Source organism: Aethalodelphis obliquidens, unplaced genomic scaffold (genome assembly GCF_003676395.1).
Source record: "Aethalodelphis obliquidens isolate GAN/ISIS:26980383/991018 unplaced genomic scaffold, ASM367639v1 scaffold44, whole genome shotgun sequence".
NCBI lineage: Eukaryota > Metazoa > Chordata > Mammalia > Artiodactyla > Delphinidae > Aethalodelphis > Aethalodelphis obliquidens.
The window spans coordinates 11,806,079-11,821,954 of NW_020837988.1; the positions used below are offsets into that span (position 1 = coordinate 11,806,079).

General features: G+C 51.0%; 2 protein-coding genes and 1 long non-coding RNA gene across 4 annotated transcripts in view; 1 reads left to right on the forward strand and 2 right to left on the reverse strand.

Moving 5' to 3' along the window:
• NPLOC4 (NPL4 homolog, ubiquitin recognition factor) overlaps positions 1 to 5,820 on the reverse strand; it is a 56,029-nt gene extending 50,209 nt beyond the window's left edge. Inside the window, exons 1-2 of one of the 2 annotated variants that reach the window (XM_027080998.1) lie at positions 5,571 to 5,820; positions 2,301 to 2,381 (exon numbers count right to left, since the gene is read on the reverse strand). In XM_027080998.1, coding sequence (XP_026936799.1) covers positions 2,301 to 2,381; positions 5,571 to 5,585 — 96 coding nt within the window. In that variant the 5' untranslated portion in view covers positions 5,586 to 5,820. The remainder of the gene's footprint in view (positions 1 to 2,300; positions 2,382 to 5,570) is intronic. The other variant, XM_027080999.1, reaches the window with a different exon arrangement.
• Positions 5,821 to 8,474: 2,654 nt separating this feature from the next.
• On the reverse strand, positions 8,475 to 11,995 carry LOC113606553 (uncharacterized). The gene is made up of 2 exons (XR_003427598.1): positions 11,776 to 11,995; positions 8,475 to 8,621 (listed from the first exon to the last, which is right to left on the reverse strand). It is a non-coding gene; the product is annotated as an uncharacterized LOC113606553 (long non-coding RNA).
• TSPAN10 (tetraspanin 10) lies at positions 10,963 to 15,643 on the forward strand. The gene is made up of 3 exons (XM_027081004.1): positions 10,963 to 11,425; positions 12,700 to 13,292; positions 14,644 to 15,643. The coding sequence occupies exons 1-3, from the start codon at positions 11,390 to 11,392 to the stop codon at positions 15,104 to 15,106; spliced, it is 1,092 nt and encodes a 363-aa protein (XP_026936805.1). The 5' UTR covers positions 10,963 to 11,389; the 3' UTR covers positions 15,107 to 15,643.
• Positions 15,644 to 15,876: the final 233 nt, after the last annotated feature.

Consider the following 15,876-nt stretch of genomic DNA (forward strand, 5'->3'; position numbering starts at 1 on the left):
GCGCTCTAGAGCCCACGAGCCACAACTACTGAAGCCCACGCACCTAGAGCCCGTGCTCCGCAACAAGAGAAGCCACAGCAATGAGAAGACCGTGCACCGCAACGAAGAGTAGCCCCTGATCGCCGCAACTAGAGAAAGCCTGCACGCAGCAACGAAGACCCAACAAAGCCAAAACTAAATAAATTTTAAATTAATTAATTTTTTAAAAACTAAATAAGTAAATGTTTCTCCTTAAACTCAGTCAGATTTGATGAAAATACAGCAGTAGTATAGTATGATCCCATTTTGGTGAAAGTATGTGTACATGCACATGCAGAGAGGTGTGTGTGTGTGTCTGTGTGTCTGCACATGTGTACACATAAAGACGTTACATTAACAGTTATTTCTGGCTAATAAAATCTTGAGTTATTCTTACTTCTTTATACTTTCCTGTATTGTTTTTGAGCCTTTTATAATTAATCCATATTATCTGTATAATCAGAGAAAACGATTTTCACTTGAGGGGAAACATTACTTCAGAGTAATAAATGTTTGTTTTTGAGTATTCCCAAGAAAATTTCTCCTAAACAATGACTACCGTGTTGATGATGGCTTCAGCGATTAATCAGTCAACACTAAACTGTACCTCCCTGACTCCATCCACATCCAATGACAGTTATTGTGTCTATATTCCCTATGCAAGACAACAATTAACTACCAGAGGAAACACCAGGATTTTAGGAATACTTCTGAGGCAAATAAAAGTCAGAACTACAATCCTGACTTTTTAGGTTTCTCTGAAATCATCTGAATTTAACCTGTCCAACAACTCTACATTTGATGCCAAGCACAAAAGTCTCAAGTTAAAAACAAAATGAAATGATATCTCTACATGACTACTAGATTTTTTTTTTTTAAGGTTTTTTTTTTGGGGCACACTGCACAGCATGCGGGATCTTAGTTCCCCAACAAGGGATCAAACCTGTAACCTGTGCCCCCTGCAGGGGAAGCGTGGAGCCTTAATCACTGGACCACCAGGGAAGTCCCCTGGTTACTACAGATTTAAGTTTAAGAAATTTCCGTATCACAAAGACTCAGAAAAGTAAAGAACAACTGTATGCAGTCCTCTTACATCTCATGTTTATCCCCACAACTGTCCAAGCAATAGCTACATAATACTTAATCTTTGTCTCAGACAATCTCTCAAGAACTCGAGCATTTAATGTATCCCAGCACCATCTCCAGGAGCAAGCTGACAATGGTCAGCTGTTACTAAAAAAGCAAAGAGTAAGATATTAAAAAGTCCACAAAGACATAGAGATTCTCTTCTCTGCTGTCTATTGCACCTGATTTTTTCCTTTTATTCTTGTAAATACGGTCACTGAAGCAGCACTGTTGGAATCAGGATAGCAACTACCTTTCAGAAGCCAAACTTCCCAGGTAAGTGCTGTGGCTTCCCTAACAGAACACAGTGTGATCCTCAGCAAATCTCTTTATTCCCTGGACTTCAGTTTCCACCTTTGTGAAAATAAAAAGATCAGACTACATGACACCTAAGATCCCCTCTGGCTCTAACAGTCTGTGACCTGACAATTTTTTTTGCTTATGAACAGTGAAAAATGATATTTTTTATCATTACAAAGGTAACAGCTGCCTGCAACAAATTCAAATAGTAAAGAATGTATAAAGTAGAGGCTGGCAAACTTTTTCTGTAAAGGGCCATATAGTCTGTCACAACTACTCAGCTCTGCTGCTGGAGCTCAAAAGCAGCCAGACAGTGCATAAACCAATGAGTGTGGCTGTGTTCCAATGAAAACAGGCAGCCAGCCACAAGCCATGCTTTGCCAACCTCTGGTATGAAGTATAAAGCAAAAGCCACTCTCCTTACTTTGGCCTCCCCTCCTGGGGTTGCCCCTTCTAGGTCTGGCTTGTGCTCTTTCAAACCATATTCTCACACAACAATTTGTGTATGTGGCTTTAATTTTTTAAGAACAAAATGGGATCATTCTATACATGTTAGCAATTCCCCTTTGATGGACAATTCAAGTTTCTCATTCTCTGATTTTTCACTCATAAATATTCCTCTTGTGAAATCCTTTTACAGTGACCTTTGGGCCCTTGGTCCTGCAATGGTTAGCAGTGGTCAGCTGTGACACTTCTGATCCTGTAACAGTCCCACCAATCATGACAGAGAAAAGCAATACAAGAGACTGAACTTGGGAGGGGGCGGACTCAGGAAATGAGGAAAAGAGAAAAGGTACACAACAGGAAGGGAATAACAGTAGAGGATGAAGGAAGGTCAATACCCAAGCCACAAGTACCTTTTTCAAAAATGTTGCAGCTGTCTCTCTCTTTGTTGCTGTGATCCGCTTCACCCCATCTGGGGACTGAACACGAATTATCTGTGGTAAATGAAACAAGTTGGTTACTGCACAGACTAGGAAGGTCCTGACCTATTACTGAAACTAACCTCTGCAGTCTTTCAGCATCTGGGTCACCGAAACTTAGAGCCAAACCTCACCCTTCCCCTTGCCAACACCCAACCCAGTGTTTCTAGAAAATGAAGCAGAGGTCTGAGAGACATCAGCTCATGGGAGGACATCCTAAGAGGACTGCCCTAATTCTCAACTCTCACCGTTTCACTAAGAAAAATACGACTTCAATTTTTAACCATTATTTATAAAGAATATATCTGAAACACTAACGTTTTTCTCTTCCGATTTACAAAAAAAATTTTTTTTTAAATCAGCAGGAAAAAACCCACCATGAATCATGAACAACTGAGTTCTTTAAAAAATATCTCACTTTGTTCCAGGATCCATACACAGACTAGACTAACTTAAAAGGATAACAGGAAGAAAAAAAAAAAAGGATCACAGGGAATTCCCTGGTGGTCCAGTGGTTAGGACTCCACAGTGAAAGCTGAGGGCACACGGGGTAGATACCTGGTCAGGGAACAAAGATCCCGCAGCCAAAACAAACAAACAAAAAAAAAACAATTAAAAACATAAAAAGGATCACAGGAAATCCTCTAATTTGTTATTTACTTTCAATAAAAAAGAATAAAAGAAAAGAAAAAAGGTGTTTAATACCACGGTAAAACTTGGCAGGGTTTTAAAAAAATATATTTTCATGGCAAGCCTGAAATGGTTGCTAGGCCTGGAAGACAACTGGACGGAGCATCACTTTCTAGACTTGATTTTCATGCTGATCGAAGCCCAGTGAAAATGTGCTATTATGCCCTGGCCAACCATCCAAGGTCCTGCCTCAGTGGGTAGCATAAACCGGCATGCCCTGCCGCCAGCAAGACAGAGGATGTTCCAACCACCTGAGGCATGGGAGGAACAGAATGTGCCAGAAAGTACTCATGTTATAGTTACATGAGTACTCATGTTATAGTTACTCCCCTCAGCAACTACTGCACAGTACACTGTATTCAAAACAACACTATACAGACAAGAAATGTCACAAGCAGTTGTTTTTAAAAAGACTTTCACTGATACAGGACAAAATGCCACAATGGCTTTCGATCTGTCCACCTTTATCAAACAAGAATCATCTAGATTTTGCTGAAATAGCTTGCCTATGTCTTTCTCATTTTCTAATAACTTTTGCTTAACTGAAAAGCCTTTGTCCCCATATTGTTCTCAGTTTTTAAGATTTTGTGTTGAACAAGCCTTATGAAATCCCAATTGTTAAGAGCATAAAATATTTTCTTTTTGCTTCTTAACAACATCTGTTTAACTTTCTCACTCATCTACGTGCACTCAAGTTATTTTGACTTTTGATTTCTAGTACGCTTTACTCTGGATTCAACATCTAGAAAAATGTCTTCTTAATACACAGCCTGGGCATTAGGTAAACTCCCATTTATTTGTTTCTGAAATCTGTCTCCAACACTGAGGCAGGTTAAGAAGTAAAGAACTCTGCTTCTCTTTGAGGGACTCTATGACTGTTGCTTTGACTGTTCACTTAGGACCAAGAGCATGACACTCCACACCTCGAGAAGCTAAAGGTCAGGATAACACGTTTCTGGAGAGCTCTAAAGCTTAAGAACTTATTCTACTTGTTCATTTACAACAGGGCACGGCAGTCCAGGTTTCCAAGCTAAGCTCAGTATTTAACTCCAAGAGACAAAGATAATTCATACTGAGGGAAGGTATGACTTGGCCTTTGACACATGGTATAAAGTAAAATACACAAGAGACAGACCAGGCAACATGGACACATAGCTTCTTGGTAACTAAGTTTCCCTATTTATAAGAAAATGAGCCCAGAATATTTCTTGTGGGAGTCAAAGAATTGGTGAGATAAAAATTAGTTATCCCATAGAAAATTTTAGAAGACCTCTTTCTAAATAAATAAAAACTTTTGAAATAAATTTCAAAAGAATCATGTTTTAATTCCTGACAATCTGAGAAATTCGACAAGAGATCCATGCTATCAATGAGACTCTAGCCTTATATACGCTAGTAGAAAAGTGGCCTTCTCTGAAACAACTCACGTGTCCATGGTTACTTCAATTTGGTTAAAAATATTACAGTAAAGAGAAAGTCTGGAAGCAGATTTGAGTGCTAATTCTTAACCTATTTCTAGAGTGAGTCACCAAAGACTAGTAAATCTTATTTTAAAAGGAATCAGTTGCTCGTTTCTCTTGGGGCATTCATGCCCACTGCTCATCTCCAGGCTGGGAAACACGGAGCAGACGCCAGGGCCCCTGAATGGAGAGCTGCATTAGGAGGAGTCACCGGATGAAAGCCTGAAAGTCCAGAGCTGGAGGTTCTTGCAGCCCAGAGCATCCAGAGAGGAGGATGAATGCCATTCCCGACACCTGGCAAAACTGCAGAGGCTCTCCCATGGCCAAATTCTGAACATGACTTGCCACCCCATACTGCTTCTGCTTCCTCCAGGAAATCCCAGGTGGTCCTTAACGTTAACCAAAAATTTTTCTGTCCAGCTGGTCTGTTGGCTTTTTTCCGGCTACACTGACTTCTGAGAGGAAACTTTCCACAAGTTAAGGGATGGCCAGTTTTTTCTGATTTTCACTTTTTTTTTTTTTTTTTAACTTTAAGCAGGGAAAGGGAGTGTGTCAATCCCTGACTTAGGGTACAAAATGAGATCAACCTTTATAACATCCCTTTACAGACAGGTAGCTGTTAAGGTCTCCTTGCCATCCACCAGGCCACCGTTTCCCTTCTTAGCAGCTTCCTCTCGTGGGATGGGGTCCCCGTTTACAGAAAGTGCTCTCCTTTTAAGGAACCCATGACAAGGCACTCACTGGGGCGACGAAAGGAGGCAAGACAGACGGACAGGAGGCGAGGAGGGATCGTAGCCCCGGCCCCGAGGAACTGCAGCCCCTCCAAGCGCGACCCCCGCGACCAGGAATGGAAAGGCCGGCACAACCCACACCCCGCGGACGGCCCGGCCTCCCCCGTCGGCCGGGGACGGGAGGAGCTGAAGAGAGGAGGTCGGGAGCCCGGCCACCCGGCCGGCCCATGAAGAGGAGGGCGAGCCGCTGGGCCTCTCCGCAGGCCGCGCCGGCAAATCTGCTGCCTCATCCCGGCACCCTCCCGCCCGGCCGCCCCACTCACGATGCTCTCGGCCATGGTGGCCGCTCCCGTATCCGGGCTTGAGCCCCGGGCCGCCGCTGCCTGCCGCCCCGCGGGCCTTGCAGCCCCGACCCCCGCCTCAGCCCCAGCCCCGGCCTCCGGCCGCCGCCGCCACCGCCGCTCCAGCTTCACCGCCCGGCCGCCACCGCCGCGACGTCCGGTGCCTCGCCCGACGCGCTCCCCCGGCCACGCGACCGCGCAACCGGGTTCCGGCCGCGCAACCAGGTTCCGGCCGCGCGATCAGGTTCCGGCCGCTCAACCAGGTTCCGGCCCCACCAACGGTCCGCGCCTGCGCAGGGCGGCCCCGCACCGGGCTCCCCGCGGAGGGCCGCCCCCGGCTGGCCACGCAGTGGACAGACGCTGCAGAGAAGCTGGGAGGGAAGCACTAACGCGCGTCTTGCCCAGGAGAGCGGTCGGTGGGCTCGAATTGGACATTCCCAGCGCCTCGCTGGTCCCATGGAAATGGAGAAATAGCTTCGGGAAGGTGACATCATACCTTCATGATATGTATTTTTTAAGAAGGCATTTTCCCTGAATCTAACATAAGAGAAACGAATGAATTTCGACCACATTTTAGATAAATGCTTCTTTGCCACGGAGATACAATATCCTAAAATTGCCCCCAGGGCCAGCTTCATGGGCACCCACGTGTGTGGCTCCGAATGGCCTCACACTTGATTCAATGCTCTGCCGTCACCGTCTTGCAACCTTTAATAGTTTTCAGCAAGGAGCTCCACATTTTTATTTTGCACTGGGCCCTGCACATTTGGTAGCTGACCTTGCCTATGATTATGAAAAAAAAGTTACGAAAACCTCTAAGAGGCTAAACTATGTTTTTTAATCCCATGATTCAATTTCAGATTGTGTTTGTCTCCTGTGTTGAAAACAGTTAGGAGGTTGTTACTCTCATTTCCTATCCCCGCAGGAAGTCTGAGATCAGGGGGACAGCCGGTTTGGTTTCTTCTGAGGCCTCTCTCCTTGGCTTGCAGACAGCTGCCTTCCTCCTGTGTCTTCCCTCTGCACAGGTGCATCCCTGGTGTCTCTCTGAGTCCCATTTTCCTTTTCTTATAAGGTCATTGGAGGATGGCCCATCCTAATGACCTGATTTTAAGTTAATTACCTCTTTAAAGGCCCTACCTCTAAGTCTCATTCTGAGGTGCTGGGGTTGGGACTTCAATATATAAATTTGGGGGGACACAGTTCGGCCCATAACAGTAGTGGTAACTATGATTTCATCCGAAGGCTACTCTATATCAGAACAAGGCTGAGATGGGGCCTGAGAGGTGATGACCATCTCCCAGAGAGCCTGGCTTTGGAGCCTGATTGCGGTAACTGATGAGGCTGGGTGTGTCCCCTTTGAGGAAGGGACGAGACACAGTTTGGCTGCACAAGGCCTGACCTCCAGCTCCCGTCCTTGCCCTGACCTTCCGCCTGCAGCACAGCAGCCTGAGTGGTCCTTTTAAAGCATGAGTCGGGTCGGAATGCACATTACTCAACACCTGTCATCTCCCCATCTCACTTGGAGCAAAATTCGAACAGCCATTCTTCTTCAAACTTTCCAGGCTTGCTCCCACCTAAGGTACTTTACAGGCCTGAAGCGCTCTTCCTGCACACGTCAGCCTAGTGTTGAAACAGAACAGGACCTATGGTCTATGCCCCCCATGTCTTCCGCCTGCCTTTTGTCTGTGGAAAAACTTTAGCCAAAGAATAAGTTTAATCAGAGAAATGAGAAAATACAGAAACAAAGGAAAATAGTCAAAGGGGACAAAACAATAATAGTTTATCAGTAAGCAAGGTCAAGGACCTTTAGTTCCACCTCAAGGGCTATAGATAGTATTCTGAGCCGTGCCCTGTGAGCTGTTTTTTTTTTTTTTTTTGCAGTACACGGTCTCTCACTGTTGTGGCCTCTCCCATTGCGGAGCACAGGCTCCAGACGCGCAGGCTTCAGTGGCCATGGCTCACGGGCCTAGCCGCTCCGTGGCACGTGGGATCTTCCCGGACTGGGGCACGAACCCGTGTCCCCTGCATTGGCAGGCGGACTCTCAACCACTGTGCCACCAGGAAAGCCCATGTGAGCTGTTTTATAGGTACTGAAACCCCCACCAGGTAGAAGTTAACTACATGATGACCAGACTGTAGCCATGACAGAAGCTGCCACAATTCTGAGAATTGGCCTCATGGAAATGGGAACAAACTGACCCTGGAACTGAAGATTAACTGTACTTAGAACAATCAAGACGATGCTGGTCAGACCACCAAGGACCAATTTCAAGATGACCATCAGAGCTGACTGTGCTGTCTCTGCATGTAGCCCCCTCCCTCCGTCTATAAAAGCTCTTGCCCACTGCTTGTCAGTGGAGGGGAGTCGGCCTTTGGACAGGAGTCTGCCCTTCCCCTTCCCCGGACCCCGCCATTGCCAGCCTCAGAAATAAAGCAAACTTTCCTTTCCACCAGCCTTGCCTCTTTATTGGCTTTTGAGCAGCGAGCAGCTGGACCCCACATTCAGTTACAGTGTGTGCCAAGTGCACTGCCCTCAGACTGAAGTTGCTGGCAGCCCTGGCTGAGCTCCCCTTCGGGGACTGTGCTCACTCCAGATCACGGTCCCTTCCCCAGGCAGCTCATGCCCAATAACAGTGGATGGCTATCAAGGCGCATACCCATGTCTCAATCTGGGATGACTCTGCAGGCCATCCGAGCTGCGGGGATCACCAAGGACTCTGTTGAGATTGCCTGACAGCTCGCCTTCTCCCTCCACCAGCACAATGCTGTTTCCTTCCCGGGTCTGGATCCTGAGACACTCCCCAGTGACCAGGGTTGGCCTCGCAGGGACCCTGACCTGAGAAAATCCACGAGGTTCGTTCCCTCTTTTCTTTTTTTTTCTTCTTGGCCACGCCATTCGGCGTGTGGGATCGTAGTTCCTTGACTGTGGATTGAACCCGCGCCGCTTGCACTGGAAGTGTGGAGTCTTAACCACTGGGCCACCAGGGAAGTCCCTCGTTCCCTCTTTTCCTTCGGCTTCTTCTCAGCCCTCTTCTTTTATTTTTGTAAAACGATATGAAATTCACAGAACATACAGTTAACCATTTTAAAGGGAAAAACTCAGTATCATGTAGTACATTCCAAGTGTTGTACAACCACCTCCTCTATCTAGTCCTAAAGTATTTTCGTCACTCCCGGAAGGAAGCCCTACACTCCTTCAGCATTAGCTGCCATTTCCGCCTCCCCCAGCCACTGGCAACCACTAATCTACCTTCTGTCTCTATGGCTTTACCTATTCTGAACATTTTATATAAGTGGAATCATACTGTATGTGGACTTTCTGTGTCTGGCTTCTTTCACTGAGCACCATGTTTTCAAGGTTCATCCATGTTGTAGCCTGTGTTAGAACTTCTTCCCATTTTATGGCTGAATAATCCACGGTATGGATGGAGCATGTTTTGTTCATCCATTCTTCATTGATGGACACCCGGGTTGTTTCCACCTTTTGGCTGCTGTGAACGTGTATATCCATGTATTCGTGTGAGTCCCTGTTTTCAATCCTTTTGGGTGTATACCTAGGAACCCAACATTTTCCTACAGTGAGGCCTCTCTGATCACCTGATATAAGACAACACCCTCCACCAGCCATTTCCTTTCCTTGCTTCCTAACACTCATGACCTTATAAAATAGCATATATTTACTGGTTTCTTTGCTTACTCTGTGACTTCCCCTGTACTCAAATGTAAGCACCTTATGACGGGGGATTGTCAGGTTTCCTCACTGTTGTAGGGCTCAGAACAGTCCCTGACAGAGAATAAACCCAGTGTCAGTCATCTGTGCTCACAATAATGCTGTGTTAACGAACTCTCCTCATTCAGTGGCTTAAAACTCAGCTGGCCCTCTGCCGGAGTGTAGGCTGGGCTCCGTGGGGTAGTTGTTCTGGGAGAAGCTAGTGGGGGACCCAAAGCAAGAACACAGACAAATGAAGCGAATAAAAATGAAAAGTGTTCCCTCGGCCGTACTACTCTGGAACTGAACACCAGGAGGAGATTTCAGGGGATGGCATAGGTCAGGGCACACAAGTGCCAGGCGTTTCAGGCCCAGCAAGCAGCCCATGTGGCTGGATTGTAAAATGGTGACTAAATGGAGGAAAAGAGGCTGGGCTTAAACATCAAACGGAAGAAGCTGAGAAAGGGAGTGGGGAGGATGGTGGAGACGGGATGCGGCACACACATACCCCGGAGGCCACCCTTTTTCCTGCCACGCACACGTGTTTGCAGAGGGGCCCCTGGCAGCCTCTGCCCCCACCACGGCCTCCGGCCACAGAAGCCAACAGCAGCGTCGACGCACGTCATAGCCTCATGCACTCCACAAGCAGGACCCAGGAGGTGTGGGAGTGCGTGCCCAAGGTCTTCCAGAGTTGTTGGCTGGTAGGGGTCTGCTCTGAGCCAGTCTTTCCACCACATCCAAGCCAGGGTGAAAGGGCCGACAATGCAGGGTCAGAGAGCCTGGAGCACATCTCTGCCTGCAGAGGTGGCAGCTGCATGGCTGGGGTCCCTCCAAGCACTAGGGCACAATAGTAACTGTGACAAAGTCCTACTCCTGAGAAGCTCAGAGGGTGGGGGATCCCAGCCACCTCAAAACCAGGAAGGATGTGATCTAGCCAGTAATTAAAAAATAAATAAATAAACAAAGGGGGACTTCCCTGGTGGTCCAGTGGTAAAGAATCCGCCTTACAATGCAGGGGACGCGGGTTCGATCCCTGGTCGGCGAACTAAGATCCCACATGCTGTGGGGCAACTAAGCCCACGCCACAGCTACTGGGCTCGTGCACCTCAGTTAGAGAGCCTGCGTGCCGCCAACTACAGAGCCCACACGCCCTGGAGCCTGCGGGCCACAGCTAAGACCCGATGCAGCCAAAAATAAATAAAATAAATAATAAATAAATTCTTAAAAAAAATAAAGGCACTTCAAATATACACTTATAGGGACTTCCCTGGTGGCGCAGTAGTTAAGAATCCGCCTGCCAATGCAGGGAACACAAGTTCGATCCCTGGTCCAGGAAGATCCCACATGCTGCAGATCAACTAAGCCTGTGCGCCACAACTACTGAGCCTGTGCTCTAGAACCCGTGAGCCACAACTGCTGAAGCCTGCACGCCTACAGCCCATACTCCACAACAAGAGAAGCCACTGAAACGACAAGCCCACGCACCACAATGAGCAGTAGCCCCTGCTCGCCGCAACTAGAGAAAGCCTGTGCGCAACAACGAAGACCCAATGCAGCCAAAAATAAAATTAAAATAAATAAAAATTAAAAATATATATACACATATATATATACATACACATATATGTATGTGTATATGTATGTATATGCATATATATACATAAAACTTCTTTCTTGCAGTGAATAAATCGGAATAAACTGGCATTTAGCTGTGGGCAGGTCTCCCGGGCTGTTACTGGGAGCCAGGGTCGGATCTTCGGGCTGAGCTGAGGGGCACCACTGGACCAGCCAGGCTGAGGCCCACACTGGGGCCCTGTGGTGATGCCCATGAGGTCTGCCCCCTGACAGCCCCACCCACGTCATGCCTGCACAGAGCGAGGCCAAGAATCTGGGCTCAAGAAGGATCCTTTGCATCTCAACAAGCAGAGGCTGTCTTAAGCCCTAAACTATGACTCCTCACATGATCCGATCGTGACTGCAAAGTCCCGGTGGGGCTCACAGCTCACAGAGCAGCCGGGGGCACAGGCAGCACCAGCCCTGGTGTCCCAGCCAGAGAGGCCAGCGGGGACCAGCACACCTTTCCTGGTGGAGGATGGAGGAGGGGGAAAGGAGCCCGCTGCTGTCCCAGGTAAGCAGTGCCTGGAGGCCTGCTGGGGTTGGAGATGTCCCCGGCTGGCTTCTCCCCACCCTGGCCCCCCAGAGCCATGTTGTGTGCTGGGGCTAGCCAGCAGGTGGGTGCTCAGGAGGGGCTGCTAAGATTGGGGTGGGCCTTTATTAATCAGGTGCCTTAACCTCCCCCAGCGCCCTGTTCAGACTCTGAAAGGTGACCCGCCCTTGCCCTTGTGTTTGACACGGCATGGGATGTGTCCACACCCCAAGGAAAGCGCACACCCAGGGGATGGTGCCCACCAGGGCCATCAGGCCACCCTCACATTTTCCCTGTCCCCCACCCACCTGCGACCTGCCCCGCCTTCTCACCTCCCTGTGCCCCCTCCTCGAGGCTGCCATCCGCTCAGCCTGGTATGGCCCCTGCACAGGAGATCCGGCAGGCCTCCCCGTGGATCTGGCAGGTCGGGGGGTGGGCTCTGGCTCAGGGTGCGGACGGGGCTGAAGGCCAATGCCGGCAGCCTGGCCTTTTGCTCTTACTGACTTGTTGAGTTCTGGTGGGTGCTGATCAATAACCCTCCTTTCCTGTGCTCTGATGCGGTCAGGCAGGTGGGGAGTGAAGGGCCAGCTTCTTCCTGGTAAACTGGGAGCCCTGCCCAGGCCTGGGGCCTTAGCTTCCTCATTCTTCCCCCACAACCAAACTCAAGGGCCTGCTGCCCCTCCCCCTGCAGAGAGGGGGCAGAAGCCCTCCCACACCTGCCTGCCAGTGGAGGGGCTGCAGAGGCAGGCATATCTGAAGTGGAGACTGTCCATCAAGGGGCCAAATGGAACTGGCTTTGCAGCTTCTCCCAACCTCATGATCAGTGAGCCAGTCCTCTGTTGGGGAGCCAAGAGGAGGGTGGGGGGAACCGAGAGAGGGGGTGGCCCCCCCAACCGTCAGCACCCTGTTAATTTTCTCTGTGGTAAGGCCAGGGCCCCCGAGCTTGACTGAGTGTCCTGCTGGAGGGTAAGGTGGGGTCCTCGGGAGGCCCTGCACCCCACAGAGCCCCGGTCTCCTGGCTTCTCCTCTCCCTGCCCCCAGAGCCCCTCACCCTCCCCTCTGCTGCTCGGCCAAGCAGAACAAGCCTTAAGGCCCCCATGTCCCTGGCCTTCTAGGGTCTTTGTGCACCCCTTCCGCCTTCACCTTCCAGCTTCCTCCCCCCTGCAGGCTCTGACCCTGCTCCCAGCTGAGCGTCACAGGGTCTGAGTGAAGAGGGTTGCCCTGGTGAGACCTCCCTCTTCTTCCTCCCTCTACAGGATGCTGGGGGTCAGGAACCACCCCTCGCCAGAAGCAGCCCCCTCACTTCAAGTCACCTAGGACCAGCACCCTGGGAGAACCAGGCCCGGAGGGCAGGCCTTGGGGGGGTCCTGGCCTGCTGCTTCCCCTGGGGAAGCAGCTTCCTCAAGTGCCTGATCTTCCTGTCCAACTTTGTCTTCTCTCTGCTCAGTCTGCTGGCCCTGGCCATCGGACTCTGGGGCCTGGCCGTCAAGGGGTCTCTGGGGAGTAGTTGGGGGGGCCCCCTGCCCGCAGACCCCATGCTGGGGCTGGTGCTGGGCGGGCTGGCGTTCAGTGCGGTGAGCCTGGCAGGCTGCCTGGGCGCCCTCTGCGAGAACGCCTTTCTGCTGCGCTGCTTCTCTGGGGGCATCCTTGCCTTTCTGGTGCTGGAGGCCGTGGCAGGGGCCCTGGTGGTGGCCTTGTGGGGCCAGTTACAGGATGACCTGGAGCACGTCCTACGCATGGCCATCACCCACTACCAAGACGACCCAGACCTGTGCTTCCTCATTGACCAAGTTCAGCTCGGGCTGCAGTGCTGCGGGGTGGCCTCCTACCAGGACTGGCAGCGGAACCTGTGAGTTCTAGGGCCTGAAAGGGCGGAGGGCAGCCGCATGGTGGCCGGCAGGGTCCCTGGGGCTGGAGAGGAGGCGGGCCACACACACGCTCACATGCACATACTCACCTATACACAAACTCACCTGTATAGGCTCCTCACCTGTACACATATGTGCGCACACGCTCATGTGGGCACACTTGCGCATGTACACACTCAGGCCCAGCCAGGGCCACGTGGTCATGCAGGGATGTTAATAGAGAAGCTCAGCCAGTAGAGCTAGAAAGTCACTTTTGGGGGTTGTTTTTTTTTCTTTTTCAGTGAGGACATCGTACATCTCAATGTCAATTGAAAATAACTTTTAGTTTAATTCAGGACATCATTTTGGACTATGACTCCACAGTTCTCCCTCCACTGTGTGTGTGTGTGTGTGTGTGTGTGTGTGTATGTCTGTGTGTTTGTGTGTGTGTGTGTGCATGGGTGTGTTTAGAGCCATATGGAGACTCTTGAAAACCAGCCATTTGTACCCAACAGTCCCTGCGACATGCTGGGCCCTTCTTCCTGGGCACCTTAGAAGCACCCATCTGGATTGTTCTCATTTGGTGGCCGAGTGTGACTTTGGGTCGGTGGCAGCCCTTTCTGGTGTTGTGATGCCACCCAGCCTGCCGACCTCCAAGCCCCTGCCTTACTGAAGCCCATTCTTCAAGGAGATGAGACTGTGCCTGTGAGGGAGGGCAAAGGGTGAGCCTGCTGGTCACAGGGCCCTGGATGCCAGTCAAAGGCCAAGGGCACCTGAGGGCTGCCTGAAGTGAGTGACAAGAGCAACACTCTCTCGAGGCCCTGCGAGCTCCTCCCAAGCCTCCCATCCCTTGTTGCTGCCCAGTGTGGCCCCTCATGCCCCCACCACGACCCGGTGACCACTACAGAAGCCTCTACCAGTCCTCAACCCACCTTCTCCCACTCCAGCTCTGCTGCTCAGACCAACTCAGCAGCATCTGTGGAGTGAGGCCGTCTTACTTCCAGCCCCCATCAAACCCTCGCCTCCCTTCAACTGTCTTACGCAGTGTGTGCCTTCTAACCAAGCTTGTACAGAGGCCTATGTAGTGCTGCGATGAATTATAGAGAGCTGGGTATCGTGTGTGTGTCTGTGTGTGCACAAGTGTGTGTGCGTGTGCATGTGTGTGTGTACATGCCTGCCAGTGTGCACGTGTGTGTGCATTCATGCCTGTGTGCTTGCATGCATACACATGTGCATGCCTATGTGTGTGTGGCCATGGAAGTTTGAAGGCGGGTAGGAGACATTCCACACAGTGCTGGGGTCCAAGACCAGGGGCCCTAGCCTCCAGACTGATGCTCCCATGTGCCCTTGCAGGTACTTTAACTGCAGCTCCCCTGGGGTCCAGGCCTGCAGCCTTCCTGCCTCCTGCTGTATCGACCCCTGGGAAGATGGAGCCTCAGTCAATGACCAGTGTGGCTTCGGGGCCCTGGGCCTGGATGAGGACGCGGCCCAGAGGGTGGTGCACCTGGAGGGCTGCAGCCCCCCACTCCTCCAGTGGCTGCGCAGCAACATCTGTGCTGCAGGTGGCTACGCCATCGTTGTCGTGGTGGTCCAGGGGGCAGAGCTCCTGCTGGCCATCCAGCTGGTGAGGACCCTGGCTGTCCACAAGAGGGCAGCAGAGAGTGAGGGCTTGTCCACAGGACCCCCAAACTCAGTGCCCTCCCCTCTGCCAAAATGGTCCGGGGCTGACTGGCAGGTGAGACGAAAGACCAGGGCACCCAGATGGGGTCTGGGGCTGCAGGCCTCCCCTCCCCTCCCAGGGAAGGTGTCAGAATAACCCGCCTTGGTGCTTGTGGACACGCACCTTGGGCCCCCAGGCCTCCTCCACCTGCTGGCCTCTGCCTCCCCAGGGTCCCCTTTCCCCCACACTGCCCATTTGCTTGCAAACGCTGCCATGGTCCGAGTGTAAGCTGACCCCAACGACTGCCTGGCCAGCGTCTGCCTCCCACAGAGGGTGCAGGCAAAGCCTGGCTGGCAGGGAGAGTGGGGGGCAAGCGAGACTGGATGAAATCCTGCCACTGAGCCCCAACTCAGACCCTCACCCCAACCCTCACTTCCGATCTCCACATCTGACCACTTTTGACTCTCACCACTGACCCCCCACTTCCAACACCTCCAAGCCCAGTCTATGAGTCCCCACGTCCTCACCATAGCCTGGCTCCTGCTCTCCTCTGGGGCCACCTCCCCCTTTCCTGTCCATTGTGGTGGTTGAGGGTGAGGCCCAGGCCTCTCCCTCCAGAGTGCTTTTTTTTGGGGGGGGGCGGTAAGTTTTATTGAGATGTATCACTCATACAGTAAATTGCACCAACCTTAAGTGGGCAGCCTGAGGGTTCTTACTTATCCACACACCTGTGGACCCACTACCAGGTCTAGATCCAGCCCGAGCAGGGTCCTTTATCTCCTCCTCGAGGTCACCCCTGTTGGAACTTTGTCGCCTTTGGTTAGCGTGGCTTTTTCTGGCCTTCACATAAATACGATCACAGGGGCCCCCTTCCTGAGAGTCACTCTCTGGTCACTGCTGTGTGAACGGACCCCCCGACGTCCGTG

Excerpts from the sequence above, each read along its gene's own strand:
- TSPAN10 (XM_027081004.1), top strand. The coding sequence starts at position 11,390 with ATGGAGGAGGGGGAAAGGAGCCCGCTGCTGTCCCAG. Across the intron at positions 11,426-12,699 it reads GGAGCCCGCTGCTGTCCCAG|GATGCTGGGGGTCAGGAACC; the intron begins GTAAGCAGTGCC and ends CTCCCTCTACAG. Across the intron at positions 13,293-14,643 it reads CAGGACTGGCAGCGGAACCT|GTACTTTAACTGCAGCTCCC; the intron begins GTGAGTTCTAGG and ends GTGCCCTTGCAG.